We start from the raw sequence: 15,579 nt of genomic DNA on the forward strand, positions 1-15,579 counted from the left end.
ACATACAGTGTAAAGTCTTTTTTTTTTTAAGCCATAATCCCATTTCACTTTCCTTTCTTTTAAAAATAGTTTCTCCTTCTCTGGGCATGTCTATCTATTCAGAGTACCATTCCCTCAGGTGAGGCTCCTTGGCAATGGGATGGCTAAGTCCACCTAGTCAACAGAGTATAAGACAACAGCCACTGCCTTCTCTTACTGTTCAAACAGAGATAACATAGGTATCAACTTGTTCCCTGAAGGACATCTGTCACATCTGTTTCTCTTTTCTTTCTACTTCACATTTCCTTGCCACCAATATATCCAACCACTGACTACTGTGTTCTCAAAAAGCAAATGCTGAGTTAAAGAGTGACCAGTCCCTTTGAAAAGCTCCTGTTAGAATAACACAGTAACTCATTGGGCAGGGCTATTACAGGAGACTGTCTTGTGGACTATAGCTCTCCATCTAGGGAGGCATTGAGATCAGTGATCTGGGAAAACAGGGAAAGATCCAGGATGTAACAAATATCCTGTAAGGAATGAAGAGAAAGGCCCACTGTTGGAGCTCTCAGGAGGACCCTCAGTGCTTTGTTCTAATAGTTGATTGTCCCTAATAACACAATGTGAATAGTATATTTAAAAAACCCTTTTTAGATTAGACTCCAGATAAATGAGAAAAGCATATTCAAGCACCACTACAGTGTGGGATGCACACATGGGGATACCCCAGGCAGTGAACAGGGAAAAATCAAAAGACCATTGGCCGGAACAAGCAAGACAAGAGAAGTGCTCAGAGAAATTGATTCAGAATGGAGTATCTCAGAGATAGTAGTTTACAATCTTGAAACATAACAAGGACCAAAAGAGGAGAGAGAGAGAGAGAGAGAGAGAGAGAGAGAGAGAGAGAGAGAGAGAGAGAGGAGGGAGGGAGGGAGGGAAGGAAGGAAGGAAGGAGGGAAGGAAGAAAGGAAGAGAGAGAAAGAGAAAGGCTATTTAGAATTCTGAAATTAAATGCCCTGCCTGCTCAGTGTATGAGTGATCAATGGTTTTTCAATGACATTATATAGGAGTTCCCACCTCTTTATAAATGGAAAAGTCTTAAGAGTTTAAGACATTCCCCAAAGTAGTTGGTTTGACATGGCATATGGAGCTCATAGCAGCTGTTTAAAAATTAATATACAAATTCAGCATTTTGTGATCCATGGATGAGAAAATCATGCTGATCTTTTCTACTTTATGTTAACTCCAATTACAGGGAGGGAGGGAGGGAGAGAGAGAGAGGGAGAGAGAGACAGAGACAGAGACAGAGAGACAGAGAGAGACAGAGAGAGAGACAGAGAGAGAGAGAGAGAGAGAGAGAGAGAGAGAGAGAGAGAGAGAGTTGTAGTAAGTCAATTGTATCAGGAAAAATGGCTTGAATTTCCACTTAGTTTTCAAGAGTTTCAGGTTGAAAAAGATCCAGCAACTATCTCTTTCAAATAGATACCATGGGTAAATTCTCTTGGAGATCCCACTCTTGCCTGGAATTTCTGTCTGTATGAGAATGACTTTTCAGATGAAGTCTTCCTGATTATGGTGGAAATGTCAAGAAGTAATTTCTCCATCTAGGTCCAGAGTATGAGTTGGCCAACTTCTGGTGTGGTTCCAGAATGTTACCTAGTCCATAACACCATTCTTCTAAGGAGAGAGGAGCTTTGTTGCTGTCTGGGTGTATCACCCATAGTATATGAATCACTGTCGGCCTCCTAACTTAGAAAAGTCTTAAGAAAACACCGTTTGGCCAACAAGTTGAAGACCAGCCCCAAAGAGAGTGCTTCCTATTGAATGGCTGCAGAATTGGAAACTCAGCCCAATTCTGTTCCATCAAAGCAAGCACAGTTGGCTTCCACTACACTGGGGTGGGGAGCAATGAAGAGGAAGGCTAGGAAATTCTGACACAGTACAGATTTTCAAAGGAAGGGACAGGAGATCTTTAAATCAAAATCTAAGCAGGGAAGGGTGCCAGACTATTGGCTACAGTCTGAGTTTTATTCGGAATGTATCTTGAGCTGGACTCTCCACTCCCCTTTACTCACAGAAGAGTAACTACAGAACAGCCATACTAACCTTTCAGTTTCTAAAGCCCATTGAGGAACGTTTTCCTTTTTTTTTTTCTTAACTATGAAAAATGTAAAAAGTGCCTTTGTGCAAAGTTTCAAACCTTTTAATGATAACTAAATTTAAAAAGAGACACTCAACAATGTCACATCTCACTCTAAAAGTGGTGCCTTGTTCCAACCTGGCACCCTCATATGCCCACACCAAATACATGACAAACTGGCTGACTTCAAGGGCAAATAGAAACACTGTAAACACCGCAATGCATGCTTGATTGTGGATTTCCCACCTCACTGATGCAGTGATTCGGTTGGGAAAGAGCTCAAAAGTGAACGGGGATTTCATCAGACTTTTATTTATTAGATTTTCTGTAACATTGACTCTTTTTTTGGCCACAAGACCCTACACACAGTTTCACAGCACAGGTCATGCATGGCTTGCAAGTCAAAAATTTTACAGCTACTGTCTAGCTATGAGCTTTGGACAATAGATTTACATGCAGCTAATGGTCTCAGAAAAGGGGCTTAATAAAGTTCTCTTTAAGCTTCACTGCTCATTCCTTAGTTTAAAGTCTCTAAGCAATAACCCCAAAGGGCAATGGATGAGATTTTATTACTACCCCTCCCCTTTGGAGCCCATAAGCATCTTTAAGTTAGAAAGGAATTTCTTTTGGCAAACTGTTACTAGTCAACTTCCTGATGTCATTATGGCCAATGTGATCACAAGCCATATGGGAATATTTAATTTTAAATTTCTTAAAATTAAATAACATTTAAAAGTCATTTCTTCAGTCATCCCCACCTAATTGCTTAACAGCCATGTGGCTAGTGGCCACTCTACTAAACAACACTGAACAAATACAGAACAATTTCCATCGATCCCAAAAGTTCTATCAAACAGGACTGACTTAGAAAATTCCAAGAGCTGAACTAGCATACAGATGAAACTCCAATGGATCCACTCTGTGAGTAATGCAGAGGGTGAAATTTAATTCTGTTTCAAAAAAAAAAAAAAGCCTCAGACCTTCCTGATAATAAGGTGTGACTGAAATTCAGAACTAATTTGCCTTTATCATTACAATTTATGTCCCAGGTCATTATACAAAATTTTTCTAAAGACGACGTATGAAGTGCCATACTTGGCTCTACTTAACACGGTAAGCATTCTCTTGCTTATATCAAGATCATTAATAAAGAAGAAATTCATGCTTATTATAGGTTACTATTTACACAACACTCATCGTCCTGGACATATGGGGGGCAGGATCCTGGCTTATGTTTTACACTTCTAAATATTCAAATCACATGGTTTGAAAGTTTTGTTTTAATACCTTCATTCATCCCTAAACCAACCCCCCCCCTTTTCTTTCCCAAAGAGAAGCTATCTAAAAAGAAATTAATCTCTGAAACAACCCTTAAAGCAATAGCTGACACTTACAGGGCATTCCCAGACTCTGTAAAGGATCATAGCCTGAGAGGGAAGGTGGTGTGCCTCGGGAGGAATAACACGGCACAGCAGGACACGGGTCTTGTCTTCTTGCTATAGAATTACAACCTGCACACTACTCCTCTCTACATACTCCAATGAGCTCATCTGCAAGATGAAGCCACTAGAGCCTCCTTTCAGCTGCAACTGCTGTCCCTGCCACTGGCATGTGATTCTAAGCCCTGGCTGCTTGCCCCACATGAGATAGATAAAGTTTTAGTGTTGTGGGTAAATTCCAGAAGAAACTGAAACATCAAGTATATAGAAGTTAGCAGGCCTCCTTGCCCCCCCCCCACACACACACACACACACACACACACACACACACACACACACACACACACACACCCTAATAAGCACATATGCAAACCATAGGCAGAATCCATTTCAACCATTTTAAATAATGTCTCTTAGACCAAGCACACATAAAAAAGCTTTGACTTGGGTTATAACTGTCAGGTTGTAAGGTCAAGAGTCTACCAGGGAGCAGATTGATTTTGCTTAATTACAGCTCTAACATGGACTTTTTAAGAGTTCTGTGGACAATTTTACTATACAGCTTTGCAAGAAAAACCACAGGACACCATATCAACACACATGTTAGTATCTATAAATAGCCTCCTAAACAACTAGAACATTTTCGCACACTGTACTATAGGATCACTCATTTTCTACTGTACAGGAAGGTATGCTGATATCTCTCACAAATGAATTTAAATATGGCCTGGCTTAAAATTGCAAGAGTAACATCCATTGGAAACACAACATCCTTTATGCAACATTTTTGTCTATGTGTGTTTTCTCCTCTGAGAGAAATAGAAAGTGGGTCAGACATGCATTAGAGCAGCCTGAGAGTTTGAGAAATTGATGCTAACCCAACAGTATATTATGTTACATAATAGAGGATAGTATTCAGCTAATGATACCTAAATTATTAATACCAAATAAATCCTAGATTATTCGTTGTATAATGCCCAATAGCTTACACGATAAAATGGTATTTTAACCTAATTTCTAGTTTGAGCCCTCAGATACATTTTTTTCTAAAGGTCTTATAAATTTGAAAGATTTTAAAAACCAGAGCTCATAATTTGATGTTGAATTTTCATGTCAATTGTTATTGTTGTACTCTAGATGTTATTCCTCTGTTTTATTTCATTGCAAAGTCATCACTTTAGCACACATCTGTTGTGCAGCTTGAAGATGAAGGCCAGCAGGCCAATCATGTTTCCATGTTCCAGGGCTGCTTCTGACCTTGCTTAGATCCTGTGCCACTGTTTCCTTTCCTTTGCCTTTCCCACCCTTTCCACCATTTCAGGGATTCAACAGAACAGCAGGGAGGAACACAGCTGAGTGGAGTCCTTGACAAACATCACTCATTCCACAAACAGAGTTCAAAGAGGACTATAGCGCTGGCAACTCTTTCAGAATGCACACAGCCAGACTAGGGACTGCTCCTTTTATGCTAACAGATCTTTCTTCATGAATTCACATTTAAAAATAGTTTAAGTAGCAATCATGAGAAACTGGTTCACTTACATAGAGAGCACGAATTTTTGTTCACCATACTACTTTTGGCAGTAGAAACATTTGAAATACAAAACATTTTCTTGCAAGTTCCAACAAGATGAAATTGAATTCTAAGCAGGTTAACTCTTACAGGAAAATCTTTCCAAGAAAAGATCATCAAGGAGTGTCTATTACAATGCCCATCTAGGTGTGCCATTGATTAGCAACATTTGTGACTTCGACACAAAGCCCTCCAAACTGAGGGAAAATGATGAGTTCTTCTGATGCTCTGTCTGAGCCTTTACTGACATAGGATCACTATACACAGCAAAGTGCAAATGGATGTTGGAGGTGATGTGGGGGAAAGATCCAGGCACCGGCCAGGAGGCTAGTGTTGTAGACACTTGGCTTGTGCACGCCCACAAAGTCTTACTCCCAGGATTCTTCAGGAAAAACTCAAAAACCTGAGATAAATTGAATTACACACACAAAATACACACAGAGATTCACAATATTTACACTTTAAATTCTTATCTTGTGAGATGGCTTGAGAAAGATTGGCATATAGGTTTCTTAGGGAATTAGACATTGCCTATATATTTCCCTGTCCATCACTTGCCTGTTGGGCTTCCAGCTTAACAAGCACATAGCAAGCTTAAATCACAGATGAAGAGAAATGAAGGAACTTGGCAAAGCACAACACACTGGAGACATGTGTGCAAATATTTTCTTCAAACAGCCAAAAGGTCTGTTTTGATTATTTTGATTTGGGTGCCATTCAAAATGTATAAAAAGTTTATGAAGACCAGGGTTCAATCACACACACACACACACACACACACACACACACACACACACACACTCATGCACCCACGCATGCGTGAGCACACACACACAAACATGCACACATAGGAGCCAGCTCTGGGTCTTCACTGTTTTTGTTTTTTAAACATGGATTTGAGATTTAATTCTACTTGTGTACACAGCATCTGTTTTAACCTACCGTCTACCGTATTTAGAGAGCTATTGCACCCACATGTACATTTTCATGTCTAAGTAGAAAAGTCTAACTTGAGACCATGATTTTGGAAAATCATAAATTACAGCCCATTGGATACACAATTATGAGGAAGCATGCAAACATCTTCATAGTTGTCACCATCTCCAAACTGTCCTCCTGGGATCTTGCTGAGACCTCACCCTCTGCACTTGTCTTTAGGTGAATCAAGTGACCAATTGCAGGCCAGCGCTTGCACCAAATGCTCAGTGTCACCCCCATCTCATCACAGGGATCCCATCACCAACACCTGCTCACCCCCTAAGTTGGTACCCACAAGAGGCATCCCTGTAAAAGACTTCAACCACAGGATATCACAGTGAAGCGCTTAGAGATGCAGGACATGTTGTGTAGCACAATGCCCAGGAGGAAGACCAAAACACAGGCCACCAGGATGACAGTGCACACGCCAGACCATGTGGAGCTCTTCACTACGCCCCTTCTGTCAGGCTCCTCCTCCACAGCCTCCTGGGGAGCTCCACCCTGCAGGGGCTGCTGTTCTGCAGGGATGGTCACCACGGTGAGAGACTTCTGCTGGCTCCCTGGCAGCAGGCGGCAGCCCATGTCTCCCGGCAGGAGTGTACGCTCCTTAGAGATGGGCAGGGGCAGCATGTAGCACCCATTGCTTGGAAGTTTGATGAAGACTGGGGTATGCTCTGAAGTGTGTGGTATGGCAATGACTGCCAAGACCTCTGGGTCATCGGGCAGTTGTGATACAGAGAAGCCTGGGGGCAATTTGGTGATGCCACGGCACCAGGGGCACCTTACGTCCTTCTGGCTGGTCCTCATCTGCTGGAGGCACACCGAGCAGCAGGTGTGCTTGCAATCCAACAACTTGGGCCTTCGTCGGGGGCTGTAATAATTAAAACAGATCTGACATTCCAACAGGGAATCCTGGGAGAGTGTCTCCATCGTGGACCAAGAGTCAAAGGGCAGGGCCAACAGGAAGCTGGAAAAGCCGGTTCTCAAATGTCACCACTCTGGATCCCTCTTCTCAAGGTCAACAGGGAATCAGCAAGCTCACAGGGCATTGAGCATTCACAAATGTGCTAATTTCTGGGGGAGAAAAAATAATGCAGATGAAACTAATTAATCCATTTTAAAAGTTACAATGTGGATTAGTTAAAACATATCATGGCTCAAAAGTCTTGTTCCTGGGTCAAACACAAGAAATAAAAAAATCCTACTGGTAAGACCATAGGTTTCCTGTAACGCCCAGCAGGAAATCACATACCATTTCTTGCCTTTACTTACCTCCCTATAAGAATTCACAGCTAGATACAGGGAACTTTATAGAGCAGGTGCTTTTGTAAGAACTGCCTACTTGTTTTATGACCACTCCTTTCTTTCATTGTGTCTTTAAGCTTTGTTATTTTGCAATGGCAGATAATACTACCATGACTTTGCAAGGCACAATGTGATGTTTCAATACATGGTCACACTGTGTAACGAGTAAATCCTGATAATTAACACATCCCATCACCTCAACATTTATTGTTTCTTTTCTTTTTTCCCCATTGTTAGTGTATGCCTATGTATGTGTATGTGTGTATGTACGTGTACATGTACATGTACATTTAGACCCAAGGCTACTGTCAGGAGTTTTCCTCAGTTTCTCTCCAAACCATTTCATTGAGGCAGGGACTGTTCCATTGAAAACATGGCTTGCTCATCGGCCAGCCTAGCCAGCTTATTTACCTGTCCCCTGTCTTTGCTCTCTGAGTGCTAGGTTTAAAGGAAGTAACCACAACTGGATGTTAGGGATGCAAACTCTGCTCCTCACGGCAGGAAGTTTATCTGTCGGTCTCATTTCTTTCCACATATGTGGATTTCCCAAAGGAAGGGGTTTCACTGTGACATTTCTAGGCAGGCAAACAGCGTGACTGAAATAACCCCACAGGCAGAAGCTCACAAGGTCCATCTTTTTATCTCTTCCTCCAAACACCTTTAGTAAGACAATTCTTATTGAATCATCTTAAAAAGTGGCCAAAAGAACAGGAGACACCCACAACAAAAGCAGGGTAGCAGAGGGTCTGGAAGTACTGCAGTCCAACTCCACAGAGGAAACTCAGTGTGGTCTCTCATTTCATGATTACTTAGGCTTGCCTGCCTAAAGGTTAAACTTGGTGAGGTTTTCAGTAGTAATGGGGAATGAACCCAGGGCTACACGCATGCTAGAAAGGTGCTGTACAGCGAGTCCCAGATCCTAGCTCCTAAAAGCGAAAACCTCACTGATCACGATTATCAGTGAAGAACTAACAGGAAGACTGTATATTATATAGTGTAAGTGTGTGCAGCCCTCCCTAGTATCAGGGGAGATACCTATTGAAATTCAAATGAGGTTTGAGGGCTGCCCTTTCTGCTCCTCGGGTTTTCAAGGAAGACTGCCCAGGTCTGCTTCCAGTCAGAAAGCAGCCATATTCTGCTTCTTTGCATGGAGTCATGACTCTGGAAAGAACTGTTTGCCTGAAAGTTTTATATTTCTAATATAATTTCCTTTGGGAAATAAAAAAGTCACCCTCTTAGATATATACATTGTTAAAATAAAATTTTAGAATGCATGAAAAAGAACCTACTTTGCAGAAAGAGATAGCTTGGAGTGCAAACATGGTATGGAGGCCTGGCAACCTTAGTTCAGATGGCAGAACCCATGAAAAGTCCCCAAAGCTGCTGCTGGCACCCCACATCTGTAATACCAGCATTCTAAAGTATAGTGAGACCAGAGGCAGCGACATCACTGGTGCACACGCCAGAGGCCAGCTAGCACACAGCACAGTAGTGAAAACAAGAGAGACCGAGACAGGAGGAGCCTCATGAAGGTTATGCATAATAGACATACAGTACAAAAATTAATCACTGATAAAGTCAAACAACTAGAAGAGAAACATACTTGTGCTTTAAAAGCACCTATTTTCATATGTTACTAAAATTAAAATTAACAATACAACATTCCAAAAGTCCATATCAGAACCAACAACATCTCTAGTCATAGGGGTCTATCATGTACAAGGTGAATCTGTGTCCAGTACTGTGCAAATATACATATATGTTTCAGCACATCCCTTCATGTGCGTTCACATGCATGTGGAAGTCACAGGAAACCCCCCAGGGTCATTCTTCAGTCACCTTCCACTTTTTGTTTTGAGACCCCGTCTCTTATCGGCCTGGAATTTCACCAACAGTCTAGACATAGCTGGCTAGTGAGCCCTCCTACCAGCAAGCTGCCAGGGGCCCTCCTACCTTCACCTCCCATGGGCCAGTCACTAGGACTACAAGTGCATGTCCCTGTGCCTGGGGTTTTAGATCTATCTTTGTAGCTAAGACATGGTGTCTGTCTACAGATAGTCCCAAATTAGAGCTGGGAGCTGTAACTACATAAGCTTTGTTACACCATGTCAGAAAAGCTGGAGGAGTCAAGGATGTCTAGGGAAAAATCTGAACTCTAGAGAGTTCAGATCCATTCAGAGTAAGAGACCAGGCAGGCTGTTGTCAGGTTAGGAAAACAGCATGAGCGAAGAAAATGACAGCATCCATGACTTAGTGATTCCTCCACCTCCCACATTAGAGAGCTTGATCTAGCACTGGGGTGACTACAGCTTTACCCTTCTCTTATGCTCGGTCTTTGACATAGTCACCTTCGAAGGAAAGCAACTCCAGCACAGCACTAGACTGTTTCCCTAGCATGTGATGAGTCCCGGATTCAATGCCTAGGATCATCAACAGATAAATTAAGGGCTGAGGAAATAGTGCAGTGAGAGAGTGAAGTCCCAGGTTATCTCCAGTATAGCAAAGATAAAATATATAAATTATTTCTCATAACACCTATGCTCTGAGTTCTCTTCCATAGGCCAGGAGAGCAGACTCCTCAGGGAAGGAAGACAACACAGGCTATGGACTGAGGACTGTGGCCAGCAGCACGTGCCAGGCATGGGGCTTTATAGCAGGCAATAGAAAAACAACAATTTTAAGAGTAAGACTGATCCGTCTGGGTCAGATGAGGAAGATGTGTGAATAGACTATTAGGTTAGACAGAGAGGAGCCATGGCTTGAGTAAACAAGGTGTCTATGCAATGTGCTAAGAGGTTTTTATGGACATTGACACAACAAAGCACAGCCCTCATCTGAAAAGGAATAAGGGGTAGTTTATTCTGGAATAATTTTGAGTGACCATAGCCTGGGAACACAGATTTAGGTTACCCCAAATTCCATTATTTCAGTGTGGAAAGAGTTTTACAGTTTCATGGAACAAAAAAATGGAGGCAAGTTTAAAATATATTGGGGGCCACATCAGAGAAATGGGTACAGCAGACCACTCCTTTGCTCTAACCCACAAGCTAAGAATGTCACAAATGGCATCTTAGACCTATAGAAAAGCTCCCCTTATCTTGCTGTAACTGCTTCTCTATCATTAGATAGTCACAGGATGTTAGTTCTGACACAGAGGTGGGAAAGGAATGGTTGTTTCAGGGCTGCAACTAACTTAAAGTGAGGTTATTAGCCTCTGGATGACCTGTAACATTCCAACTCTCCACAACACTATAGTTCTAATTTGTTAATCGGATTTTGCAGCACTTGCTTTCCCCTCCCCGCCCCCCTCCTATCTTTGTGAATCACCCCCCCACACACACCAAATAAAACCCAAGTCCAATTTGTGTTACCCATATTCATGGAAGCCTAGTCAAAGTCTCAGTGGTCACCATCCCCTTAAAGAGAACTGAGTTCTTACTTGAATAGAGTAGGGTTCAGCAATAAATGGCAATGAAGAGATCACAGCATGAAGAAGTCAAAGCAAGGCCTTAAGAGGGACATCACTATGTCACTGGGAGAAACAGAGGTGACATACAAGGAGTTTGCTTAGGATATATTCCACAGCAAGTTCCAGGAAGGTATTTAAACCACAGTGAGCAAGTCAATTAATTTGCTACACAAGAAAATCAAGGATAGATATGGGAATGTGAGCCACAAATTCAAAAAAGAGGAAAGTGGGTGCATTGCTCCAGAATGGAAAGATCAAGTCCTAGAGAGGTAGCCATTGCTTTGTGGGTAGTCTTCCTTCTGCTCTCCCTATGCCTTGCCCTCTAAGAGAAGCCACCTAAATTATTATGATGCCAACTGCTGAAGAATCTTTCTGTAAATTTATAAAAACCCATAACATGGTGAGTTTCAAATTACATCAGAGCAGGTCATTGTCCTTATTCTCTATCAACTGTTAAGGAATGTGTCAATTGCTGTGAGGTTGAATTTGCAGAGATGTTTGTTCAAGAAACTGCAGGAACAAGCCCCAGGAGGCCAGATTTACAGAAGCACAAACAAAAAGAGGGACACACAAGCCCCTAGAAGGAAGACCCTGGGGTCTTCTTGTTTTCTTGGTCCTTGTCTCCTTTTTTTCCTCTCTGTAAAAAAAATGCTTTGAGTGTCTGAGCTACCCATGAAGCTTTGGAGACCCATCTTTTCAGGGTGCCTGCCACCAAGTAAACTTGCAACTTTTCTTCCCAGAGTTTTGTCTGATGAGCACTGGCTTCTGACTGGTGAGCAGCTCTATGTGAATCCACTAACACTCCTTCTGTGTACCTGGGATAATTACTTAATTTTTCTAAAAGAAAGCAAAACCAAAACTCCTCATGATGTGTTTATGAATCACACTCTTAGCTACTTTTAGTGTCAAACTCACTGACATAGAGTAAAGCCATAGCATGACCCATGGATGTGAATGCACACATGGGGAAAAGAGATAGCATGGCCCGTAGATGTGAATGTATATAGAGAAGGAGAGTCTACTTTGAGCTATGGTAGCAGGAAAAAAAAATCACAGGAAACTATTAAAATGATAGATTGCTGAAATTTATGAAATTTCTTAACAACAATACCCAAGAAAACATCATCACTGTAAACAGAGTTGGAGACAAATGTTTCATGGTACCAAACCAAATATGTCAATGTACCGATTAATCTTCCCTCCATATAATTTACCTTCTAAGTAATGGCTCAGGGAACAGTATAATGAGTGCAAAGCAAGGTGGAATCACTCTGGTTTTCTTATCACTGTCTTTGTCACCTCTGAGTACAACAGGAGGGCAAGTCACTTAACCTCTGTGATCCTATGTGACCTCATCAGCCCAGTGGAGATGGTGGAGCCTGGGCCAAGGTCAAGTGAGTTTACCTCTCTGCTCAGAGCTTTGCAGTTGGGATTTGCCCAGGAAAAGTACCCACAGGCACTTCCTGGTTATCAGAGAGATACCATTTGCACAGCATGCCAGAATAAATGCAAATCTTCTTCCTGGCACTGCTCCAAGGCCTGCAGCACCATCATTTTTCAATAAAGCCAACATGCAACCTGATTCACGAAATCATGCTCGGAGAAATGTTCACTTAATTTTAATGTTAAGTTCCCTTAAAATTAGAGTCTGCTACACGATTTCCAACTCCACCCAAGTTCCACTGAAGCAGAGTGGAAACACGCTCTTAATTTTGATGGGACACATCTGAAAGCCTTTTTCACAGTGGCAGCTCTAACTTCCAGGCAGCTTTGTTCCACACTCAGCCCGGCTGTGTGGTATTACTGTGTGGTATTACAGTTCGTTTTCTGGAACATGATTAGTAATGATGGTGATTAGTTAGGTGGAAAGAAGAAAAACCGTCTGAGGCTACGGCCTGAAGCTAATGATGAATCACTCTTCTCTTCTCTTCCATCATGAAGTCAAGAGAAACAAGGCACCGATAGAGAAGGGGGAGCTCTGTCCACTGAGGCTGGAGAAGAAGTTCAAAGCTCTTGTCAAGTATGTTATACAAACATGCACACCAGCAATTGCCCTGGGAATTTGAGTTTGGCATTGCCTTCCTTGAGAGCAGGATGGGATACTCAAATAAAATGCTCATGAAATTTTAAAGGGACTGAGAACTTTAGTAGAATGCACAAGAACAAGTATAGGCTGGAATATATTGGACCAATTTGTTAAGTGTCACTGCAATTTATTTTTGCAAAGAACCTAAAGTAAAGATCAAAGAGAAAAACAGACCACACAATAAGGAAAAGTGGCCAAGGAAACAGCTTTCAAAAGAAACTTATTTTCAAACATGTTTTCATAAAACAGAACTTGGTTATATGTACACTATGCAGATTAACTAAGGTCTGTGAGGGGTATTATTATAGCTCTAGAGACCTTTGGTATCAGGGATCTGGAACTATTTCATATTACTTTGTGATCTGTACATCTTTATAAACATGCAGGTGTGATGATATACTTGCATAAATGTAGTGGGAGGTGAAATAACAAAGGTCTGTGACTTTGACGTTTTACAGTTCTAATAGCTTTGTACAAGTCCAGGTACATGAACATGTACATGAATATAAGTAGATGCTGATGAACTAGACAATCCAAGTTGGCTCACTCCCTTCACAGATAGGCATCCTCAGCTTTGGTGCTAACCAGGACACCTCTAGAGAACCATAGCATGAAGTGGTTACATCCACTTGGTCTTAACTGGCCACTTTGATGTTCTACAGAAAGACCTAAATTTAATGGTTGCATTAAAAGAAGTCTCAATGATTGAACTTTGCACTACATTGCTTCTCTCTTTTTTTTTTCTGCTGAAATGGCTTATCTTTCTGATGCTTGAGTGAGATATTTGAAATGAGATTGGGCAAAAGAAAAAAATCATTGTTTTATCTGATACTTCAGCTGATCAGACTACTTACTTGTTGTAGTGTGTCATAACAAATGTACCCAATTAATGGTCAGAAAGGAAATGGCCTGGTAACAGGCAAGTCCATGGCTTCTAGCTTTCTTGCAGCAGGGAACAATCCTTCCAGGACATGGGGTTCTTCAAGCATCAACAGTCTACTTGGGGGAACAACAGCCACAGCTTTGATGCAGTGAGGCAGTAGATACTGCATCTTGACAGAGTTCAATTGAGGATCCACTGCATAAATTCCAATCTTTGTACAATTTCTCTTTGGAGTATTCTGAGTTTTTTTACTGCAAGAAGCCAAAAGTCTAGAGAAAAGCTACCTCTTTAGTTAGTAAAGTCTTAGATGATGGAGAAAAATGGGGAAGGAGATGTTGACAGTGCTGGTGGTTGACCGGGTGGCAGAAGTAGGGAGGGTGGGGCAGAATTTCAGTGGTTAAACAGGAAGAAAAATAACAGAATACCTATGATGTTCACTGCCCCCAGCGACCTCTCACCAGGTGAGACTCACCTCCTTAAGCTTACTCACCACATAGTCACTGTCCTAGCCATAGCCTAGTTGGCCTACATGCCTGCATATGCCATGGAGCCAAGGGCATGCTATGGCTTGGAGCCCTGTAGTAGTACATGACAATCCTCTCACTGAGAAACCTAACCTACCAAGCAGCCATGGCTGCCAAAGAGGATGTTTGTTCAAGATGTAATATCCATGGTATAAGGAACAGTATAAAAATTTTGCTAATTTTGTAAATTAGCAAAAGAAAAATACACCAGACATAGCCACAGCTGTTACTACATGCTAACAAAGTGTACTATAACCAAGACACTTACCCATTAAAGCCACATTCAATATTACACAAATCATAAAGATCACTGGTTTTGTTTGAATATCCAACCAACAATCAATACCATTTGAAACAGGAGATAAGGATCTTAGATATAATTCTACTCTTAAACAGCAAGTTACCTTGAGCAAATTGCATCTGGACTAGATGGTACCTTAATGGACTTTTTAGTAAAAGCACTGTATGGTATGCTGCTAGGTTTCCTACAGCTTGGCACTCCACCAGAGTGCTTGTTCAGTTGATGCCTTGTATACTCAACAATAAAACGGTAATTCAAGTAGATTGTATTGGTGACCTTAATATATATTATATGAGATGATGAGTAGCATCTAAACTATTTATGGTAGCCTACACTTGAAGTCTCTACACTTTCGATCTGGGATGCCTCAGTAGCTCATGTTTACAGTGTTCTTTCCCATTGGTACCACCAGTGTGCTGGACTGTGGAGCCTTTAGGAAGTGAGGCTTGGCTCTCAGAAGATCATGGGGGCAGGCTTCTGTCTCTTTCTGGTCTGCTATGAGGATCCTATGCAAAATGCACAACACTGTAAACTTCACCATGACATCCCTAGTAGGCATGGGCTGAGATCTCATTAAACTAGAGCCCTAGCAAACCTTCCCTCCCTTAAGTCATTTGTATCAGGTACTGTGGTCACAGCCACAGCAGGGTAACTGATGCAGACATTAATTACTCTTTTTGTGCCCATTCAAAGAATGCATCCAGCTAGAGCTAACACTCTTGCAGAAACACCACCACGGGTCCCAGAAACAATGACCTTTTAATATTTGGTCAGTGCCCTTCAAGGATCAAGTAAGACAACCCTGTCATCTCAACTAGCCCAAGCAACCCAAATCTACTTCGAAAAAAAGAAGCTGCATGGCCACAGGGCTTCTGCAAGAGGCCAAGGTTACATGTGCCATC

The 15,579-nt window shown here is 41.8% G+C and overlaps 1 protein-coding gene across 3 annotated transcripts in view; it reads right to left on the reverse strand.

The window, feature by feature from the left end:
* Positions 1-1,310: 1,310 nt before the first annotated feature.
* Rnf152 (ring finger protein 152) overlaps positions 1,311-15,579 on the reverse strand; it is a 76,974-nt gene continuing 62,705 nt past the window's right edge. For 2 of the 3 annotated variants that reach the window (XM_029473995.1, XM_029474001.1), the window contains exon 2: positions 5,962-7,183. In XM_029473995.1, coding sequence (XP_029329855.1) covers positions 6,428-7,039 — 612 coding nt within the window. In that variant the 5' untranslated portion in view covers positions 7,040-7,183 and the 3' untranslated portion in view covers positions 5,962-6,427. Of the gene's footprint in view, positions 7,184-15,579 lie in introns of all 3 variants that reach the window. The other variant, XM_021167584.2, reaches the window with a different exon arrangement.

Source organism: Mus caroli, chromosome 1 (genome assembly GCF_900094665.2).
Source record: "Mus caroli chromosome 1, CAROLI_EIJ_v1.1, whole genome shotgun sequence".
Lineage (NCBI taxonomy): Eukaryota > Metazoa > Chordata > Mammalia > Rodentia > Muridae > Mus > Mus caroli.